General features: G+C 57.4%; 2 protein-coding genes across 18 annotated transcripts in view; one reads left to right on the top strand and one right to left on the bottom strand.

The window, feature by feature from the left end:
- Positions 1–623: 623 nt before the first annotated feature.
- UBALD1 (UBA like domain containing 1) lies at positions 624–5,525 on the bottom strand. The gene is made up of 3 exons (XM_086375984.1): positions 5,313–5,525; positions 1,979–2,041; positions 624–1,715 (listed from the first exon to the last, which is right to left on the bottom strand). Exons 1-3 carry the CDS (start codon positions 5,430–5,432, stop codon positions 1,362–1,364), a joined length of 537 nt encoding a protein of 178 aa, XP_086232110.1. The 5' UTR covers positions 5,433–5,525; the 3' UTR covers positions 624–1,361.
- A 513-nt stretch (positions 5,526–6,038) lies between these two features.
- The window catches only part of MGRN1 (mahogunin ring finger 1), a 41,640-nt gene continuing 29,910 nt past the window's right edge, over positions 6,039–17,768 (top strand). For 12 of the 17 annotated variants that reach the window (XR_015154820.1, XR_015154819.1, XR_015154818.1 and 9 more), the window contains exon 1: positions 10,969–11,191. Coding sequence is in view for 8 of the 17 variants with exons in the window: in XM_086375962.1 (XP_086232088.1) it covers positions 11,104–11,191 (88 nt within the window). In the remaining 9 variants the exon portion in view is untranslated. Of the gene's footprint in view, positions 6,486–10,968; positions 11,192–11,377; positions 11,544–17,768 lie in introns of those variants that run through there. The other 5 variants (XM_086375967.1, XM_086375969.1, XM_086375966.1 and 2 more) reach the window with 2 other exon arrangements.

Below are 17,768 nucleotides of genomic sequence, written 5' to 3'. Positions count from 1 at the left end.
AGGTGCCTGCCCAGCCTGGCGTGGGAGCAGCTGGGGATCCACTGTCTGTTGCCCCTGAGTGGTTTGTCTCCTTGGCAACCAAAGGTTTGAGCTGCAGCTTGGACTCTGCCCAGCCTCATCCAGTCACTGTTGCTGGCCCACGGGCTCTGCATCCATGCCTACTATCTTACCACGGGGGCTGTGGCCTGCGCCTCCCCCAAGGAAGGGCCCTGCCCCACCCAGCGTGGCTACTGGAGGTGGGGCTGAGGGTCCAGCCTGTAACTGGCCACTGGGGCCCTAAAGACAGCAAGAAAAGTCCTTGTGTGAAACCCAGGCAGACCGGAAGGCAGCTGTTAGCCCTGGAGGCCGGGATCTGTCCAGTTGGACAGGGGGAAGGGTGAGCAGACAGAGGCAGGGGTTCTGGGAACACAGGGCAGGAACTAACTTCATGGGAAAAGCCTGGGGTGGGCAGGAAGATTCCAGAGCATGTTGTGGTTGAAAAGACAGTGACAGATAGGAGCAGTGTGGAGCCAGGCAGGACTCGGGGGTTGGCCTCTGCTCTGGGCTCGGCTGGCACCCTCCCCCTCCACATGGAGCCAGCTGGCAGCAAAGCTTAGGATATGAGGCACGACCACAGAGCCTGGTGGTGGTTTGGAACTCTTTCTTCTCCTTTGTTAAAAGGGGGAAAGGAATTGGGGATGGGGTACCCCCGGGCTCTGGGGAGGCATGCAGGCAGCCCCAGCAGGCAGGCGCTGGGGGATGGGTGGGAAGAGTCCTGGAGTTTCCCACAATCCTTTTCTCTGCAGGGAAGAGCAAGGCTAGCTGCCCAGGGAGCAGGAGAGAGGGGCAGGGCCCTGGGGGGAAGGGCGGCGGGCGAGGGGGGCTCACTCTAACATGCAAAGTCCAGCTGCCCCATAAACTAGGTTGCTTCTCGAAGAGCGACATACGTATAAATACACAGACACAGCTACACGCACACATGCGGAGAAGGCTCTGCGTTCCCGAGGGTGGGGATCTAGGCCCGCCGGCCCCAGGGAGCTCCAAGGCAGGAGCCCGCCCAGTCTCCGGCGTGGCGATGCTCCGCTGCCCCCGGGGCCGGCAGGGCAGGGTGGGCGAGTCCTCTGGGGAAGGCTGCTTGTTCTCCGAGCTTTTGTCCATCAGCACCCAGGTGACTCGAAACCAAATCCATGGAAGCGGGGCGCCACAGGCCTGTGCCGCCGGGCAGGCGTGCGGGCAGCCTGTGGGCTGGCTCGAGGGTCCGGTCTCTCCCCTCCAGGGCTCCGGGGAAAAGGGGTGCAGACAGAGGGTGAAGGGGGCCCGCAGAGACGTCCTCTCCCCCGCCCCACGGGGTCCTGGCCTCCGGGAGGGGGGAGGGGCCTCCCTTATCTCTCGGCCTCCATGGCGGGGTGGGCCCTGGGTTCCGAGGCGGCCTGTTGGGGGGCCAGGGGCGGCCAGTCTGACGCCGGGGAAGGGGGGGCCGGAGTCCACAGGGGCGGCTGCGGCGGCTGGTGGTGCTGTGCGCCCCCTGGGGGTGAGGCCGCGGCTGGCCAGCTGGGCGCCGCAAAGCTGCCGGTGGCGGTGAGCGGGAAGTGCGGCGGCGGCGACGTGGCCGTGGCGGCCATCGGGCTGCCGCTGCCTCCGCTGTGGAAGCTCTCGGAGGCCTTGAGGCGGGAGAACATGGTGAGGGCATCGGGGAAGTTGGGGGGCGTGGCGGGGGTGTTGGCAGGAGTGCACATCTGTAGGGGGAAGAGGGAGGGGGATGAGTGCCCCTTTCAGAAGGGCCCCTTCCCCAGTGCAGCACCCCCCGCGGGCGGTCCCCCAGCCCGGAGCTCACAGGGGAGCAGAGCGGTGCCCACGTGCGCAGGCCCACGCGGCCTGCTGCCCAGCTCCCAGGAGTCCCTCCCAGCGGCTCCTTCCTCAGGCCTGGGCGGGTACCCCCGACCCCCCGGGACTGGTAGAGTCCCGCAGGGATGCCCCTGGGGCTACAGGGAACACTTACCATCTGGTGGTGATGGTGGCTGTACGGGATGTTGGTCTCTTGGAAAAAGGCGCTGAGGGCCGTCTGTAGGAAAAAAGGCCCATGCTTACCTTCAGGACCCCAGTGGCCTTGGCCTGGCCTTCCTTGACTCTCAGCACCACCCGGAGAGGTGCTGTGGAGCCCTGGGCTGGTGGGCAGGGAGGACCCTCAGGACACTGCCTGCAAGCTGGCTGCCAGGTTCGTCCAGCTTACCTGGTTTCGTCACCATGAGTGACGTGAGGGCCTGTCTCATGGGGAAAGGGCTCCAGGAGACTCTGGCCCTATGGTCACCAACTCTATGGGCGGCAACTCCTTACTCCTCCCTGAGTTTCACTTTCCTTGTCTATGAACCAGAGGATGGCAAAGGCACCCCGATGTTGAGAGCCTGTAGCCCACCGCGCCTCTCCTGGGCTAGCCAAGGGACCCTGCCCTGCCTCTCGGTTTATCCTCCTGCACCAAAGGGACTAGGAGGCTGGCAGCCATGCTCCTGAGGTCCCCGGGCCAGGCTGGGATTAAATACTGTGCTGTGGGTTTCCCACTCCTATCCAGTCGTCGGAGCCTCCCAACAAACTGGTGGAGCAAGAGGAAGGTTGCAGTGGGGTTCGCACCCAGGACTGTGAGAAGCGGGTGGGAAAGGGGGTGGCAGCGGCTCCGGGTCAAACCAGCTCCTCGAGTGGCCCTGGGGGGCTGGGGGGAAGGGCCCCCAGGGCGGTGGCCTCTGGTACTGGTGTGTCCTGATTCGGCCCCTTGCAGGACAGGCATCCAGGAAAATAAGGGAACCAGCTGCTCTTGCGAAAGTGCAGGGTGAGGGAGCCCGTCAAGTATGTGAAGGGTCTGCGGGCAGCTCTGCCCTCCACGCCGCCCCCCTTGGGCTCCCCGCCCACTGCGGCCCAGGGCTGTCAGCTCCCTCCCCCACTCCCAACACACCCAGAAACCCAGCCTGGCTCCAGGCTTACCCTAGAGGTTTTATTACTAGAGTAAATTCAAATGAATTATTCTGGGAATTTCCTGCTGGAGACGCCCTACCCCAACGTCCCTAAACAGGGGTGTGGGAGCTGGGGGCGGGGGGAGAATGCCTCGGTTTCTAAGCACCTCCTTGTGACACCTCCCGGACCAGGAGCCCCAAGGGACACCAACCTATTCCTCCCCCAGCAGCAGCCCCATAGGCAGCTGCAGTGTGTGAGCATTCCAGGGAGAGGCGGTTGCCCTTTGCCTGCCTTCCTAGAGCACCCCCAAACTTAAAGCACAGAGGTCCCCCTCCCCCAGCAGCCTTCTGTCCCCATGAACACCTGAATCACAGAGAATATGACCCCAAAACAGGCCTCCTGCTGGTCCAGCCCTCAGCCCAAGTGGCTGCCAGCCGGGGGTAGAGGCAAGGAATCCCACTCACTCCCAGGAAGACCTAAGGGCTGGATGTTCACACCCCATTTTTACCCTGAGAACCTTCCTACTAACCACATCCCCACTTTACACATAGTGAAGCTGAGATTCGGGGAGCCCAGGACTTGTACCATGGGGGCCATCAAAGCTCCCCAGTCTGCAAGCTGTTCCTGCCCGTCCTCAGGTCAGAGTTTCCCCAGGCATTTTAATCTTCAAAGATACATTTTCAATTCCAGTGACCAGGAGACACCAACCCTGAGCGACTGCCAGCCTGTGCCAGGCTCTGTGGGCAGGGCTGCTTCCCACCGGACACCTGCCCGCCCAGCCAGAGGGGGGGACGTGTATGCAGATGTGGGACTCCAGCAAACTACCATGAATGTGGTTTTGCAAGTTTTGCTACATCTAGCTCTAGATTAGGAAGCTTCCTGCAGGGTAGGGCTGCCAGGCTGGGAAGAGGGGGCTGCCCATGCACTCCTCAGAGGTCAGCTCACAGCTCACGGCCCCCAGGTACAGCGATGGAAACTGAGGCCACAGGGTGGGACCTGCCCAGAGAGAGCGAGCAGTGCCCCATCTTGTGATTTGAGGACCACCCCAGGATTAGCTGTCAGGTCCCCCTGAGATCTCTGGTGGGAAAGTGAGCAAGGATTCCTCTGAGTGGACAGGCCACTGCCTCCCCAGACTGTCCCAACTTTGGGGCAGGAATTATTATCTCTGTCCCACCCCACAGGAAGCTGAACACAGCCCCCAGGCTCCCTGTCCCTCCTCTGGCAGGGAGTACCTTCCCTGAGCTGGCTTCCCATCTAGAAACCAGGCTCCCCAGCCCAGGCTGGGCACGGACTCTACAGACCGAGACTGTGACCTTACACCTGTGAGGGGTGGAGCTCAAGGGGCTCTGGCCTCCTCCCTAGATACCATCCCGGGTTATTTCTGGGGCAGTCGAGTTGGGAAGGCCAGGTGGCCTTTTGGCAAGCCCTGGGCACTAGTGCTCTATGGGTCAGGGAGGCCTGGGGAGGTGGGGGCCAGGCTGGGGCAGCCCCACCTCCCGCCCAGCTGGCCGAAAGCCACTGAACCGTGTACACCAAGCCGTGCGCTGTGCAGGCAGATTCGGCAGCCAGCACAGGAGGGCACCTGGATACGCCTCCGGCGCGGGGTACACAGATTACACCCTTAGCTGTCGTATGGGGCTCTGACACACCACTTGGACACCCATGTGTGCACACGCCTGAGTACCGTCTGCAAAACGGTGACCTGTGCGTACACGGAGCGCACAGAGCCCGCACCCGCGCCGCGGGCTGGACTGAGTGTTTACACACACAGACGCCAACATGCCCACACGTAGCGTGGCGCGTGCGTAAATACAAATGCACAAGTACGTGGACACGCGCCGCCGAGCTGCCCACCGGGCACGCAGACCCTCAGACCCACACACACCGGAGGCTCCACCCGCGGGCTCAGGGCTTCCAAGGCGGGGGCGGCGCGGGCCCAGTTCGGCCCAGGCCATGGGCGTCCTCCTTCCGGCTGCCGAGCCGACTGTCCGTCGGGGCCTCAGCGCCGCCCCGCCCTGGCCGTTACCGAACAAAAAAGGGGGTCCCCGGAACCCGATCGCCTGGGGAATCTGGGGGTTGGGGGGGGGCGGGGATTCCGGACCCGGCGAGGGCAGGCCGCCCCTCCCGCCCACCCCGCGCGGGCGGCGTTTCCGGGGGCCGCGTAGTCGCGGCCGCGCCGCTGGGCCTGACCCGCACGCCGCGTGTGCGCGCCGGGGCCCGGACGCCGGGGCGCGCGGCCGCCTGGACACCGGGGCCGAGAGCGCGGGCCCGGCCCCGGCGGAGCGCGCCGCGGCACGTGTCCACACCCGCCCGCACACGCCCCACAGCAAGCGCCGCCACGCGGGACGGACACCCAGCGCCCCGGGCCCGGCCCAGCCCCGGCCGCCTACCTCGAACTGCCAGTGGGCCGCCTGCAGCAACTGCTTCGCCTGGTCGGCCGCACAGCCGGCCGTCAGTACGAACTGGTTGATCATGACCTGGTGCTTGAGCTCGTCCATGTTCACGGACATGGCGCCGCGGCCGCCTGCCCGCTCCAGCCTCCCGCCACGGTGCTCTCCTCCGCCTCACGCGTCCACCATTAGCGAGCCGGCTCCGGCTAATACAAATATTTACTGTGCGGCTCTGACTCACCGAGCCTCGCCTCGCTCCGGGCCGCGGGCGGCATGCTGGGATATGTAGTCCCGCGCCGCTTCCGCCGCGCTCGGCCTGGCGTGCGGGCCGGGCCCGAGGGTGTGTCCTGAGTGTTAGGCGCCTACTTAGTGTGCAGAAGCTGGACGGGCGCGTGCCCAGGCCGTGACTGCACCGATTTGGGTGGGTGGGCGGGTGGTCCGGAGGCGGGGGCTACAGACCGTGCACGGGCGCAAACGCTGGTTGTTGGCCAAGACCCCAGGATCCCGAACCCCAGTGTGGTTGGCATCCCCCGTGTTGACTAGGCGCCTTATTTTTGCACAAATCATCAACACGAGGGCCATAAGGCACCGAAAGCCTGGCGCACTCAGTTCAGTCGCTCAGTCGTGTCCGACTCTGAGACCCCACGGACTACAGCATGCCAAGCCTGCCTGTCCATCAGGCGCCTACAAATACTTGTTCAGTGAATGAATGAATCTGCCCTTTAGAGTTCTACTTCGAGTCACCGCCTCCAGGGAGCCTTCCAAGCCTTCCCCAACACCCGTGGACTGGAAGCCTGCATCTCCCACTTGTAACGCTGGTCCCTCCCTCCCTGGCCCGATGCTGGACCAGGCACAGGAGGCCTGAAGAACGCTGGAGGAAGCGCTGAGGGCTGGGACTGACAAGGGAGGCCCGCAGTCTCGGGAGCCCCGGAGTACCCCTCCGCGCGACGCTCTCACTTTCCCACGCAAAATCTCGTGCGCTTGGCCGGAAATCTCGACTCTTAATGTGCGGGCGCTAGGACCGCTCGGAGCCAGTTCCGGGGAGGCCCCCGAACTTCCACTCCCAGGATGCCCCGGTTTATTTGCATCTTTCAGTCCCGAGTGACGTCAAGTGAGTGAGGCCGCTCCTTGGCCAATGGATGGCCGCGAGGTGTTAGGACCTGGCCATATAAGGTAAACAAAGCTGGCTGCCCAATGAGGCAGCGGCGGGGGCGGGCACTGAGTAGGGGCAGGCGGGGGCGCATCACGTGGAGGGCGGGGGCGGGGCTGAAAAGCGCGTGGGGGTGGGGGTTGGTTGCGGGCTGTGTTTACAGCTCCACACACGCCGTTTCCGGTTGAGGTCGCCGGTCGGTTGTGCGGGGAGCCTGGGAGAGGCCCAGCGTATTTGGAGCTGGGGCTCGGGGCTCGGTTGCCCCGGCTCTGAGCTTATTCCGGTTCCCCGCGCTGCCTGGACCCGTTTCATTAGTTGAGCAACTCTTTATTGGGCCCTTACTCTGTGTCTGGCTCTCACCTGGCCCCAGGCATGCAGAGAACAAACTAGTAGAAGGGTTGGATGGTGCCTAGGGTGGAGTGTGACGTGTGTCAAAAGTCCCTAGGACAGGTGTAGAATTTGCCAGTGTGGGAAGTGTCTTCAGGAAGCAGGGACAGGCCCTGGAGATGGCGGGTTAAAGGCCATTGAGGGGTTTTGGTACATCTGATCCGTTATCCGCGTTAGAATCACTGTGGCTGAACAGTATGGAGACCAAATGGTGGTAGAGAGGTTCGGTACTGTTAGGCGATGTTCTGGGTATTATCTGGTTCCAGGGGAGCCCGTCCCTGCCCAGGGCCTTGTTGCACAATTGGCTCTAAACTTCAGTTTCCTGATTTGTAGAATCCTCATAGTTCTCCCAGGACTGCTCTGGGGCTTTAATGCCTGTGGTGCTTAGAACACCGTTTCTAGCACCTCTGTGCTTCCATCTGGACAACTGTAGGGAACTCAAGGCCCATTTTAGAGATAAGGAAACTGAGGCTGGGATCCAGACCTCCTTACACTCTTGACAGTGTTCAGAGCCAGTGGAGAAGACCAGGCACCAGTGGGCCAGCAAGGTGTGTTCCTGGCACAGGAGGGTGGGCGCTGTCCTGGCAGGGCCCACTGGGGACTTTTCTTGCTTAGAAAGGCAGGAAGTACCTCCCTGTGCGTCCTTCACCCTCATTGAGCACCATTCGGGTACCTGCCCAGACTTGCGCAGCCCTGAAGGCACTTTTCCAAGCCAGCCCGCTGGCTGGGGTGGGGCAGGTGGGGACAGCAGGAGCAAAGGTCACCCTTCTGCCCCCTGTGGCCCCCACTTCTGCCTGCTGTGGCCCCCGGGCCAACTTGTTTTCCAAGGGGCCGTGGGGAAGGGAAAAAACAACCTTGTTTTCAGCCAGGATCAGACTGGCTAGAGAGTGGACTTTGGATTTCTTAGCAGGCTCAGATGGGGCCTGACAGCTGGGGCCAGTAGATGGGGGGAGGGCGGTATAAAGGGCATTTCCGGCAGTGCCTTCTTTTTACCTGAGGTCCAGGGAGGTTGAGGCCCTTGGGAAAGTTGGCACTACCAGTTTATGGAAGGCCCGGGATCCCAGTCTCCTTCTCTCCGAGTTCATTTTTTCAATCACTCCACAGATGTATTTATCACACATCCACAGGGTGCCTAGAATTAGTCAGGGATCATGCACCCTCAGAAGGCTTGAGAAGTCTAGGGGCTTGAGGGACTTACACTCTGAGGCCCTGAGTGTGGCTGGGGTCTTCCTTTGTGTTTAAAAGGGCCGGATGCTGCCTAACTAAAAGTGAAAGTGACTCAGTTGGTCCAACTCTTTGCGAATACTACAGTGGGTAGCGGTTTCCTTCTCCAGGGGATCTTCCCAACGCAGGGATCAAATGCAGGCCTCCCACATTGCAGGCGGATTCTTTACCAGCTGAGCCACCAAGGAAGCCCAAGAATACTGGAGTGAGGGTAGCCTATCCCTTCTCCAATGGATCTTCCTGACCCAGGAATCAAACTGGGGTCTCCTGCATTGCAGGTGGATTCTTTACCAGTTGAGCTACCAGGAAATCCCTGAATAACTGAGGGGCCTTAAGATGTGGCCACCGCCTGACCTCTGATCCCTGTCCCTGAACTCTCCATGCCTCCTAGATTCTAGTTGCACTGGCCTTTGAGCTCATCGATCTCACTCAGCTTCTCAGGGCCTGCTGCCTCAGGGCCGTTGCACAGGTGGTTATCCTTGCCTGGAATCTGGGCTGACCCACTCCCTCAGAGTTTGCCTGGTTGGCTCTTCCTTGTATTTCAAGTCCTAGCTTAAATATCACCTCCTCAGAGAAACCTTCCCTGACTCCCCTAGCAATAGTAGGTCTCTCCTAGTATTTCACTGCACCTCAGGCCACTCCCCTATAGCACCCGCTGCGTTTTACTTACATACTTGCTCACCTTTAGTGTCTGTTTCCTCACTAGATGTTCCGTATCTGGTGGTTTCACCATTTAATCTCTATTGCCTGGCTCTTTGCCTGGCTCACTGCTTTTCATATAGTAGCTGCATGATAAATATTTGTTGAGTGAATAAATGAATCAGCCAAGATGTTGATAGTAGAACCAGTATCAAATCAGGAAGTGCCCATCTCCCACTGGTACATGGATAAGCACAGAAAAATATACCTGAAGTCCAAAGCTCTATTGAGAGGAGTGTTTTAATTGATCCAATATCAGCCCATGGAAATGACTGCCCTGGCCATGATCTGTAGGGAGGACATTCTCTTAGAATTATTTGTCAGTGGGAACATCTGGAGCCACAATACCCTCCTTCCCTCCCCGCAAGCAGGGAGACCAATCAATTGAATGCTGTGTTGGTATTATCTGTTTGTGTATGTATGATTGAACAACGTTATGTGATTCAACAGAAAAAAATTTGAAGTGAAGGAAGAATGGTCGCATGGGGTGGAGGTATCTTCAGGCCTATCTAGGAGCAAGAGACAAGAAATCTGGTACTGGAGCATTCCTGTGTCTGGGTGATGGGGGCTGGGGGTGACAGGGGAATGTGACATTAAAAGGAGTGGCCTGGTTCAAATTCCAGCTTTATTACCACTTATCTACTATGCAAACTGAGTGGGATACTTCATTTCTGCCAGCCCCTTTCCTGTTCCTGTTTCTGTTTTCTTGGGAATGAAAACAGAACCTATAGCAGAGAATTTGTGGATAGGGTTCAACACCAACATCTGGCACATAGTAGCTGCTCAGTAAACGGGGTTCTTGCCTGCACGGCAGAGAGGTTAGTTAGATCAGGCTCCCCCAAGACCTGCACTCTCCCTTACAATCACACAAGTCCTTCACTTCCTTTGACTTTTGGCTTCCCAGGCCCCATGAAAATAGGAAGGTTGGATTCTGGAGTCCTGAAAGGTGTTAAGACTCACTTTAATGTGGACAGTGGTGAATTTACCATCTAAGACTCGTAGCCAGCCTCTGCCCTCCCTAGCTCCTTTATACATATACATATAACTTACTTGTTTGGCTGCACAGGGTCTTGGTTGTGGCACACAGGATCTTTCAGTCTACACTGAGGCATGTGTAGTGTTTTAGTTGAGGCATGCACACTCTTAGTTGCACTATGTGGGATCCAGTTTCCTGACCAGGGATGGAACCTGGCCCCCCTGCATTGGGACCACAGCGTCTTAGGCACCAGACCACCAGAGAAGTCCCCCAGCTCCTTTCTTAATAGAACAGGCTTGTCTTGGGAAGCCACTTTCTTCTCAGAAGAGCCGTTTCTCAACTGAAAAGTTGGCAAAAACAGATCCTCACTTGCCTGCTTACACAGTTTTGCGCGAATCAAAAGCCAGGAAAGCACCTTACAACCTGTGAGGAGGCTTTAACTCTAATCCTGATTCTTTTTGTTTATTTATAAATATTTATTCAAATGGAAAGTTGGGGAATTCCCTGGCGGTTCAGTTAGGGTCTAACCTGGATTCTTTGAACTTGGCTTAAGCACCCTTAAGCCCTCTCTTCTTTGTGCTTCAGTTTCCCTGTCTTTAAAATGGGGAGAGGTTTACTGCCTCTGCGAGGGACTTGATGTCTTCAAAATAATTGTCCTGGACGTGGAGACGGTGAGATGCCTTGAGTTCTGGACAAGGTGCTTCGCTTCCCATGTGGGCACTCCTCCAAGCAACCTTGGGTTCCACCCCCAGCTCTTCTCTGCCGGGTGGCAGGTGAGGGTCTGCCCTCTGCTGGCCGGGCCAGGAGATCAAACCCTGGGAAGTGGGGAGAACCATGGTAGCTCAGGGAGGTATTTCAAAGAGAGAGTAAATGGAAGGGGTTGGTTCCTCGAAAGGTGTATGTACGAACAAACTGTTAAAAAGCCAAAGACTTATGATGTTAGTCTCATGCTTTGGAATGCAAAGGGCTGGATACTTTGCAGGGTGGTTGATGGTCTCTCCCCTCTGGACTCAGGTCCATTTGGTTTGTCCCGGAGGGTTTGTCAACAACTTCGGAGAGCCCGGGCGCGGAGCTTCCTGGGAAGTGTAGTTCCCCGTTGGGCTTTCCACGCCGCCGCTCGGCCCCCACTGCGACGAGGGGACTCCATTTCCCGAGGTGCTTCGCGCCCCGGGGGGGGCGGAGGGCTGCCGTGGCGTCGGGCCCCGGGCCGAGCCGGGGGTGGGGGCTCGGGGAGGCCGTGCGCCCGCGGCCGTGGGCGAGCGTCCGTGCGGCCTGGTCCGGGCCATGTCCGCGTGAGGACGCCGCCGCCGCCGCCGCCGCCGCCGCCCCAGCCTCGGCCCGGCCCGCCGCCCATCATGGGCTCCATCCTGAGCCGCCGCATCGCGGGCGTGGAGGACATCGATATCCAAGCGAACTCGGCCTATCGCTACCCCCCAAAGTCCGGTGAGTGGCCGCCCCGACTCCAGCCCTGGCCCCGCCCGGGGCTCTTGCCCCAGGCGCGGACGGCGAGGCGCGCGGGCTGGAGCGCGTGGGCAGCGGGCAGCGGGGCCTTGGCGCGGGCCCCGCGGCGGAGGGTGGGCTGGGGGCTCTGCTCGGCCCCGCGGCCCTTCCTGCAGCTTCCCTGTCTAGGGCTCCACGCGACCTCCACCCGGACCCTGGGGCGAGGGTCGGCCCGGCGCTGACTGCCGCTGCCCGGCCGGGTGACCTTGGGTCAGTCAGTTCGCCTCTGCGCGCTGCACGCTCCCACGGCTGCACACCCGGGAGACACTCGATAGGAAACCTCCCCAAGGACCAGGTGAGGTTTTGGGGCGCGCAGCTGGCAAGGACTTAACCCCGTGCCCGGCTCTTTGCTTGCGCTTACAAAGTGGTCATTGTCAAAGGGATCGACATCACTCCATCTCCAATTTTCGCCTTCTTCGGTGGCTCGGTGTGGAAACCCGGCCAGGGTTCTGTACGGTCCCCTGTCTGTCCCGACTGGACAGAGGTTTAGCTCTTCCGTGGCCTGGCGCGTGTGTTTAGTGGGTGGGTGGGAAGGCGCTGGGGAGTGGGCCTGGGCCCAAGGAGGCATTACTGCCCTTGGGAGAGGAGCTGGGAGTCGCTGCTGAAGAACCAGGGGATAGTTGGAGGGGACCTACCAGGTTCTCCAGCCAACCGTTTTTGTGCCTGAGAGATGTGGGCCACCAGGGAGGAAGTGACTTTCCCAGGGTCTCAGAGCTGGACCAGGAGTTTGGCTCCCAGGCCAGCTGTCCCTCTCCCCACCTCAGCCCCCAACTCCCCCCACTCCACACACACACACACACACACACTGTTCTCCTGCCTCTGATGTCACCATCAGAGTGGCCTGACCTGGGGATTTAGCTCCGGTTCCTCATGCTCCATCTCCTCATCTGGTCGTTTGCCGGGTAGGAGGACAGGGTATTTGGGCCTCGTGGGGACTTTCAGACTGGGGCCTTTGATTCTGGCTTCTGCAGCATTGTATCCTGTTGGTGGTTTCTTGGCCTCTCAGTTGGCCTATGGGCGTCCCCCAGGCCACGTTTCCCCTGAGTATGTTCCAGGACCATGGGGAAGCTTGTTTAAGGTGTGTTCCTTAGGTCCTGCCTCAGATTTCCTAGGGGTCTGCTGGGGGCCTAGGAACCTGCATCTAAAACCCATTGTCAGGGTGAGTTGACTGTCCACTCAAATTTGAGAACTGCTCTGCTCTCATTTTGGAAGGGGAAAGAAGGTAAGTGTCTGGGACCACCAGAAATAAACAGGGTGGGGACTAGCACAGTTGGGGTCAGTCAGAGCTGGGCCAGAGAGCCCTGTTCCTGATAGGCGTGGGAGATCTCCATGCCTTCTTGGTCCCTGGCACATTACAGGGAAGCCCCGGCTGGTGTGGGGATCCCCTGGAGGCTGACATCCCAGACCTGATGGAGCAGTTATTTGAAGTCATCCTCTTCCATCTCTGATCTTCTTCCTGATCACCTTTGGCTGAGTCTTCCTAGTCTTAGACAAGCCACCTAGCCCGCTGGGTCAGTTTCCTCATCTGTAAAATGGGCTGATCCTCATACAGTGCTTAGCACCTAAGACGTCTTCACAAGTTGTTAGCTGCTGTGTTGGCTTATAGAGGAAATTAGGTGATCCATTCAGACTCTAATAGTAGTTAGCTGTGGCTTGGCAGAGACAGCAATAAGTTTAAGGTGGTCACCTGGGACCAGAGCAAACCTCATGTCCCTTCAGTTGGACGCTTGAAGAAGAAATCACAAATGCAAGGCACTTAGAGCACTGCTTTTGTGTTCTGCGTGGCTGACCTTGTTAATCGGTCCAGACACCCCTACCGATCCTGGACACCCGAGTCAGCCACAACTAATCGACTGGGGCTGGCACCCAAGTGAATGCCATGTGCACCTCGGTTTTGCTGCCAGCGAGATTAGTGCCCTCCTGGGCCTGTCCAGTCCAAAGGCTGCCCTTTCTGCTTCTGTCTCTCTCTCTCTCAGGCCACCTTGTTCTGGGAGGCAGTCGGCGACCTAAGCAGGACTTGAGTATGTTTCCTCAAGAGTGGGCTGGGGATGAAAAGGGGGGTTGATATGATTTTCGGGACCTCTGGACTGTACAATCAGTTTATGAGAAAGTTATCATCTTTTCAGGTCTCTGCCAATTTTGTTGATTCGGTTATGGACAATCATTGGGAGCTAGAATTTGCTTGAGATCTTTTTTTAAAAATGTTATTTATTAATTTATTTTTGGCTGAGCTGGGTCTTTGTTGCTGCGTGGGCTTTTCTCTAGTTGCAGCGAGTGGGGGATACTCTCAAGCTGGGGGACTTGGGCTTCTCACTGCAGTGGCTCTCTTGTTGCAGAGCACCGGCTCTAAGCATTCCCAGGCTTCAGTACTTGGGGTTTCCAGGCTCAGTAGTTGTGGCGTATGGGCTCAGTTGGGCTTCCCTGGTGGCTCAGCTGTAAAGAAGCAGCCTGCCAATGCAGGAGACACCAGGGATGTGGGTTCGATCCCTGGGTTGGGAAGATCCCCTGGAGGAGGACACGGCAACCCACTTCAGTGTTCTTGCCTGGAAAGTCCTATGGACAGAGGAGCCTGGCTGGCTGCAGTCCACGGCTTGAACCTATGTCTCCTACATTGGCAGATGGATTCTTTACTACTGAGCCACCCAAGAACCCCTGCTAATATTTATTTTTAACATGTCTGTAACACTGTCCAATTTTTTTCTGACTTTATTGAGATATAATTGACACATAACATTGTATAACTTTTAAGTATATAGGGTAATGATTTGACATGGGTGTATATATATATATCAGGGAAATGATTATTGCAATAATCATTTGTGTGTGGGGGGGTTGGGTGGGGTGAGGACTTTTAAAAATCTCCTGTCCAATTTTCTTTTACTTCAAAATTTTCAGCGCACACTGTAATACTAACGTACGTAACTTGAATTTAACCGCATTCACTTTGTTTTCATTGTATTTATTTATTTTACTCGTAACAGCTTTATTGCAGTATCAGTCCTGTGCGGTACAACTCATTCTTTGTAAACCCGTGGTCTGACGACTTTCTGTAAGCTTACAGAATCCTGATGCCGTCAGCACAGTCAGTTTCAGACCTTCCCATCACCCCTCAACATCTCCTTGCCTCCTGCCGTTCACAGGCGCTCTCCGCCGTCACCCCCACCCCCGCCCCTTCCCTGATCTGTGTTCTGTCTTTAAAGTTAGTCCTTCCTGGACATTTCGGATGCTGGAATCAGCCTTTTGTGTGTGTGTCTGGCTTCTTCCACTTGGCATGATGTTTTTGAGGCTCACCCACATTGTACTTTACTGTGTGGCTGTAGTGCGTTTTGTTTATCTGTTCACCAGCTAACGTACACTTGAGGTGTTTTCCCCTTGCGGCTCTTAGGAATAATGCCGCTGTCAACATTCGTGGACATGTGTGTGGTGTGTTCAGTTCTGTTGGGTATATACCGGGGAGTGGAAGGGTTGGGTCATCTGTTTAACCTTTTGAGGAACTGCCGAACTGTTTTCCATAATATAATGGTTGCTTCATTTATTCCCATCAGCAGTGTGTGAGGGTTCCAAATTCCCGGCATTCTTGTCAACCCTTGTTATTGTCTACCTTTTTAATTAGAGTCGTCCTAGTGGGTGTGCAGTGGTATCGTGTGGTTTTGATTTGCATTTTCCTGATGACTAATGCTGTTGAGGTCTTCTCCTGCGCTTATTGGCCTTTGTATATCCTTTGTGTGCGGGGTTGGGGGGCAGGTTAGGGATGGGGTGGGTGTGGCTCTACTAGGCTAGTTCACTTTTCAGAAGTTGCATTGTCTTATTATTGAGTGGGGAGAGTTCTTTATGGGTTCTGGATACGATGATACAATTCATGTATCAGCTCTGTGATTTGTAAATGTTTTCAGGCAGTCTGTGGTTGTCTTTTTCATTTTCTTAATGGTGCCTTTTGAGCAGAAGTTTTAAATTTTGGTTAAGTCCAGTTTATCATGTTTCTTTTTTTTTTTTTTAGCCACACCCTGTGGCTTGTTGGATCGTTCCCCAAGGAAGGATTGAATCTGGGCCCTTGGCAGTGAGAATGTGGAGTCCTAACCACTGGACTGCCAAGGAATTCCCCAATTGTCTTAACGTTTAATGTTTTTGGAATTATACCTTAAAGATCTTTGCCTAGCTCAGGGCCACAGAGATTTTTCTCCTCTGTTTTTTTCCTTAAAATTTTATAGTTTTAGCTGAAACATTAAGGTTTGTGGTCCAGTTTGAGTTAATTCTTTTAACGTATAGTTTGAGGTCAAGATCTCGGTTTTTGTATTTTTATTTCCGGCATATGGATATTCAGTTACTTCAGCAGCATTTGTTGAAAAGACTTCTCTTTTCCCATCAAATTGCCTTTGTACCTTCATCGGAGATCAGTTGATGGTAAATTTCTGCACGCTGTTGCCCTGCTGTCCCTTGCCCCCTTCACACAGGTGGCCGGTCCCCAGCCGAGGGCTGGAGCAGGCGTTAGACACCTGGCTGGAGCCCTGAGGGAGAAGGGTGCTGTTGCCGGGGGAGCCTGGGGCGCACAGGGTCCCCACAGGAGCGCCTAGCCATGGGCTGCTGCTCCGTGGTTGGGTGTTCCTCCTCCTGGGTTACTCGCGTGTCTTCCCAGCCCTGTGCTTCTTTGCGGCCCTGCCCTGGTGTTTGAGGGAGGTCATGGCAGGGATGGGTCACCCAGGAGGGGCGCCAGCCACCTGACCCACCAGCACCTCAGGTGGACGTGAAATACGCCCCGGACCTGAGCCTTTTGTGGGTCAGGTGCGTGTCCTTTCAGAGCATTTTCACCTCCTTTATCTCATCAGAGGGACTTTCCTAGTAGCTCAGACGGTAAGGAATGTGTAACACAGGAGACCCAGGTTTGATCCCTGGGTCTGGAAGATCCCCTGGAGAAGGGAATGGCTATCCACTCCAGTATTCTTGCCTGGAGAATTCTAGGGACAGAGGAGCCTGGCGGGCTACGGCCCATGGAGTCACAAAGAGTCAGACGCGACTGAGCGACTAACACTTTCACTATCTCGTTGAAACGTTGCCATGTCCTCATGACGCTAGACTTTTGTTCTCTTTGGCAAAGGAGCTAGAAATCAGACTGTGCCCATTGTCTCCCAGCACCCAGGCCTGCACACAGCAGGTGTTTAATAAATGCTTGTGCAGCCAGCCTTGTAGAAAACACCCCCTTCTGTAGTGTGCAGGCTGCTCACTTTTTCCCTTTTTCAAGGTTTATTTATGTGACTGCACGGGGTCTTAGTTGTGGCATGTGGGGTCTAGTTCCCTGATCAGGGGTTGAACCCAGGCCCCAGGCATTGGGAGCTCGGAGACTTAGCCACTGGACCACCAGGGAAGTCGCTGGGCTGCATCTTATTCCCGAGGTGGCAGCCGGGGGTCCGTGGACTTCTGGGCCTGCCACACGATGAGGGGCCCAAGGTGCGTGCCAGGAGACTTTGGGTGTATGCTTCTGTGTTGGTGGCATCTAGAGGTGTCTGCTCGTGACCGCTGCCACCTGTGTTCGGTTTGCCCTTCTGGATGGGGCCTTGCTGACTCTGGTTAGTTGGTGCCTAAAGGGAAGAACCGAGGCAGGTGTTCCAGACGAGGGAGTACTCTCTGTATCCCCCAGGGGACCCTCTGGGTCCCTGGGCCCCATCAATGTCCTGGGGGCCGTGAGCTTACATTCAGAGCCCCGAGGTTGGTGGTGGAGGGGCGGAGGTGGGGAAGGGGCTGCACCTGCTCTCGGTGGTCTCAGAGCTCTGTGCCATTGTGGCTGGCATTGTGTGCCCTGCACCGTTCACGTGGCAGAGCCGGTTCTGAGCTTTGGCTCACGTGAACTCAGTTTGGATTCTGTCATTGAAAGAGCTGTATAAACAAGCGGTATCTTCTGAGCCTCGGTTGGTGACGTTTTTTGTTATGCAGCAACAAGGAACCTTTCTGCTTTAGGTAGAAGCGGAAGCAAAAGCCCTTGCAGGTGGCGGTGGGCATGCGAGGACCTGTCTCGCTGAGGGAGAAGCCGTGGGTCGCTCGGGTTTAGACACCTCGGTGGTGGATGCTTGTGCCCTGTGCCCACTGGGGCTGCGGTTCATCGTGGCGCTTGCCCTCGGGGTTCTGGGGGTCCGTGCATCCTTTACGTGGCTCCTGGGCTCTGCTGTGTTGCCCCCTCAGCTGGCATCAGGGGAGGAAGCCCGGGCTTGTGCTGGGCAGGCCGGCTGACCAGTGGACTTTTCATCCCGTGCCTGGAGGTTGGCTGTGGCGTGGAGGGCCCAGCTACCCAGGGTCAAAAGGGTATGGGTGTGCACTTCCTCACGGTTGGGGTGGCCTAGCTGTGCTGACCACATGCACTGGGTGGGCACAGGCGGAGCTCGGCCCAGCCTTGGGAGAGGGAGTCGCCTCCTGCCTGTGGAGCCATGGCAGGAGGGGCCTGGATTCGGGGTCCAGAGGCCCTGTGCCCTGAGCTGCCCCGTGACCTTGGGCCGGTCGCCTGCACTGAGGCCCCACTTCCGCGCCTGTAGCG

This window comes from Bos grunniens, chromosome 25 (assembly GCF_055505025.1).
Source record: "Bos grunniens cultivar Pamir isolate PY7600 chromosome 25, Bosgru_T2T1.0, whole genome shotgun sequence".
NCBI lineage: Eukaryota > Metazoa > Chordata > Mammalia > Artiodactyla > Bovidae > Bos > Bos grunniens.
Note: the sequence above shows the minus strand (reverse complement) of the source record. Positions and strands in the feature narration are given on the sequence as shown.

Excerpts from the sequence above, each read along its gene's own strand:
- UBALD1 (XM_086375984.1), bottom strand. The coding sequence starts at position 5,432 with ATGTCCGTGAACATGGACGAGCTCAAGCACCAGGTCATGATCAACCAG. Across the intron at positions 2,042-5,312 it reads CGGCCCACTGGCAGTTCGAG|ACGGCCCTCAGCGCCTTTTT; the intron begins GTAGGCGGCCGG and ends TTTTTCCTACAG. Across the intron at positions 1,716-1,978 it reads GCCACCATCACCACCAGATG|ATGTGCACTCCTGCCAACAC; the intron begins GTAAGTGTTCCC and ends TTCCCCCTACAG.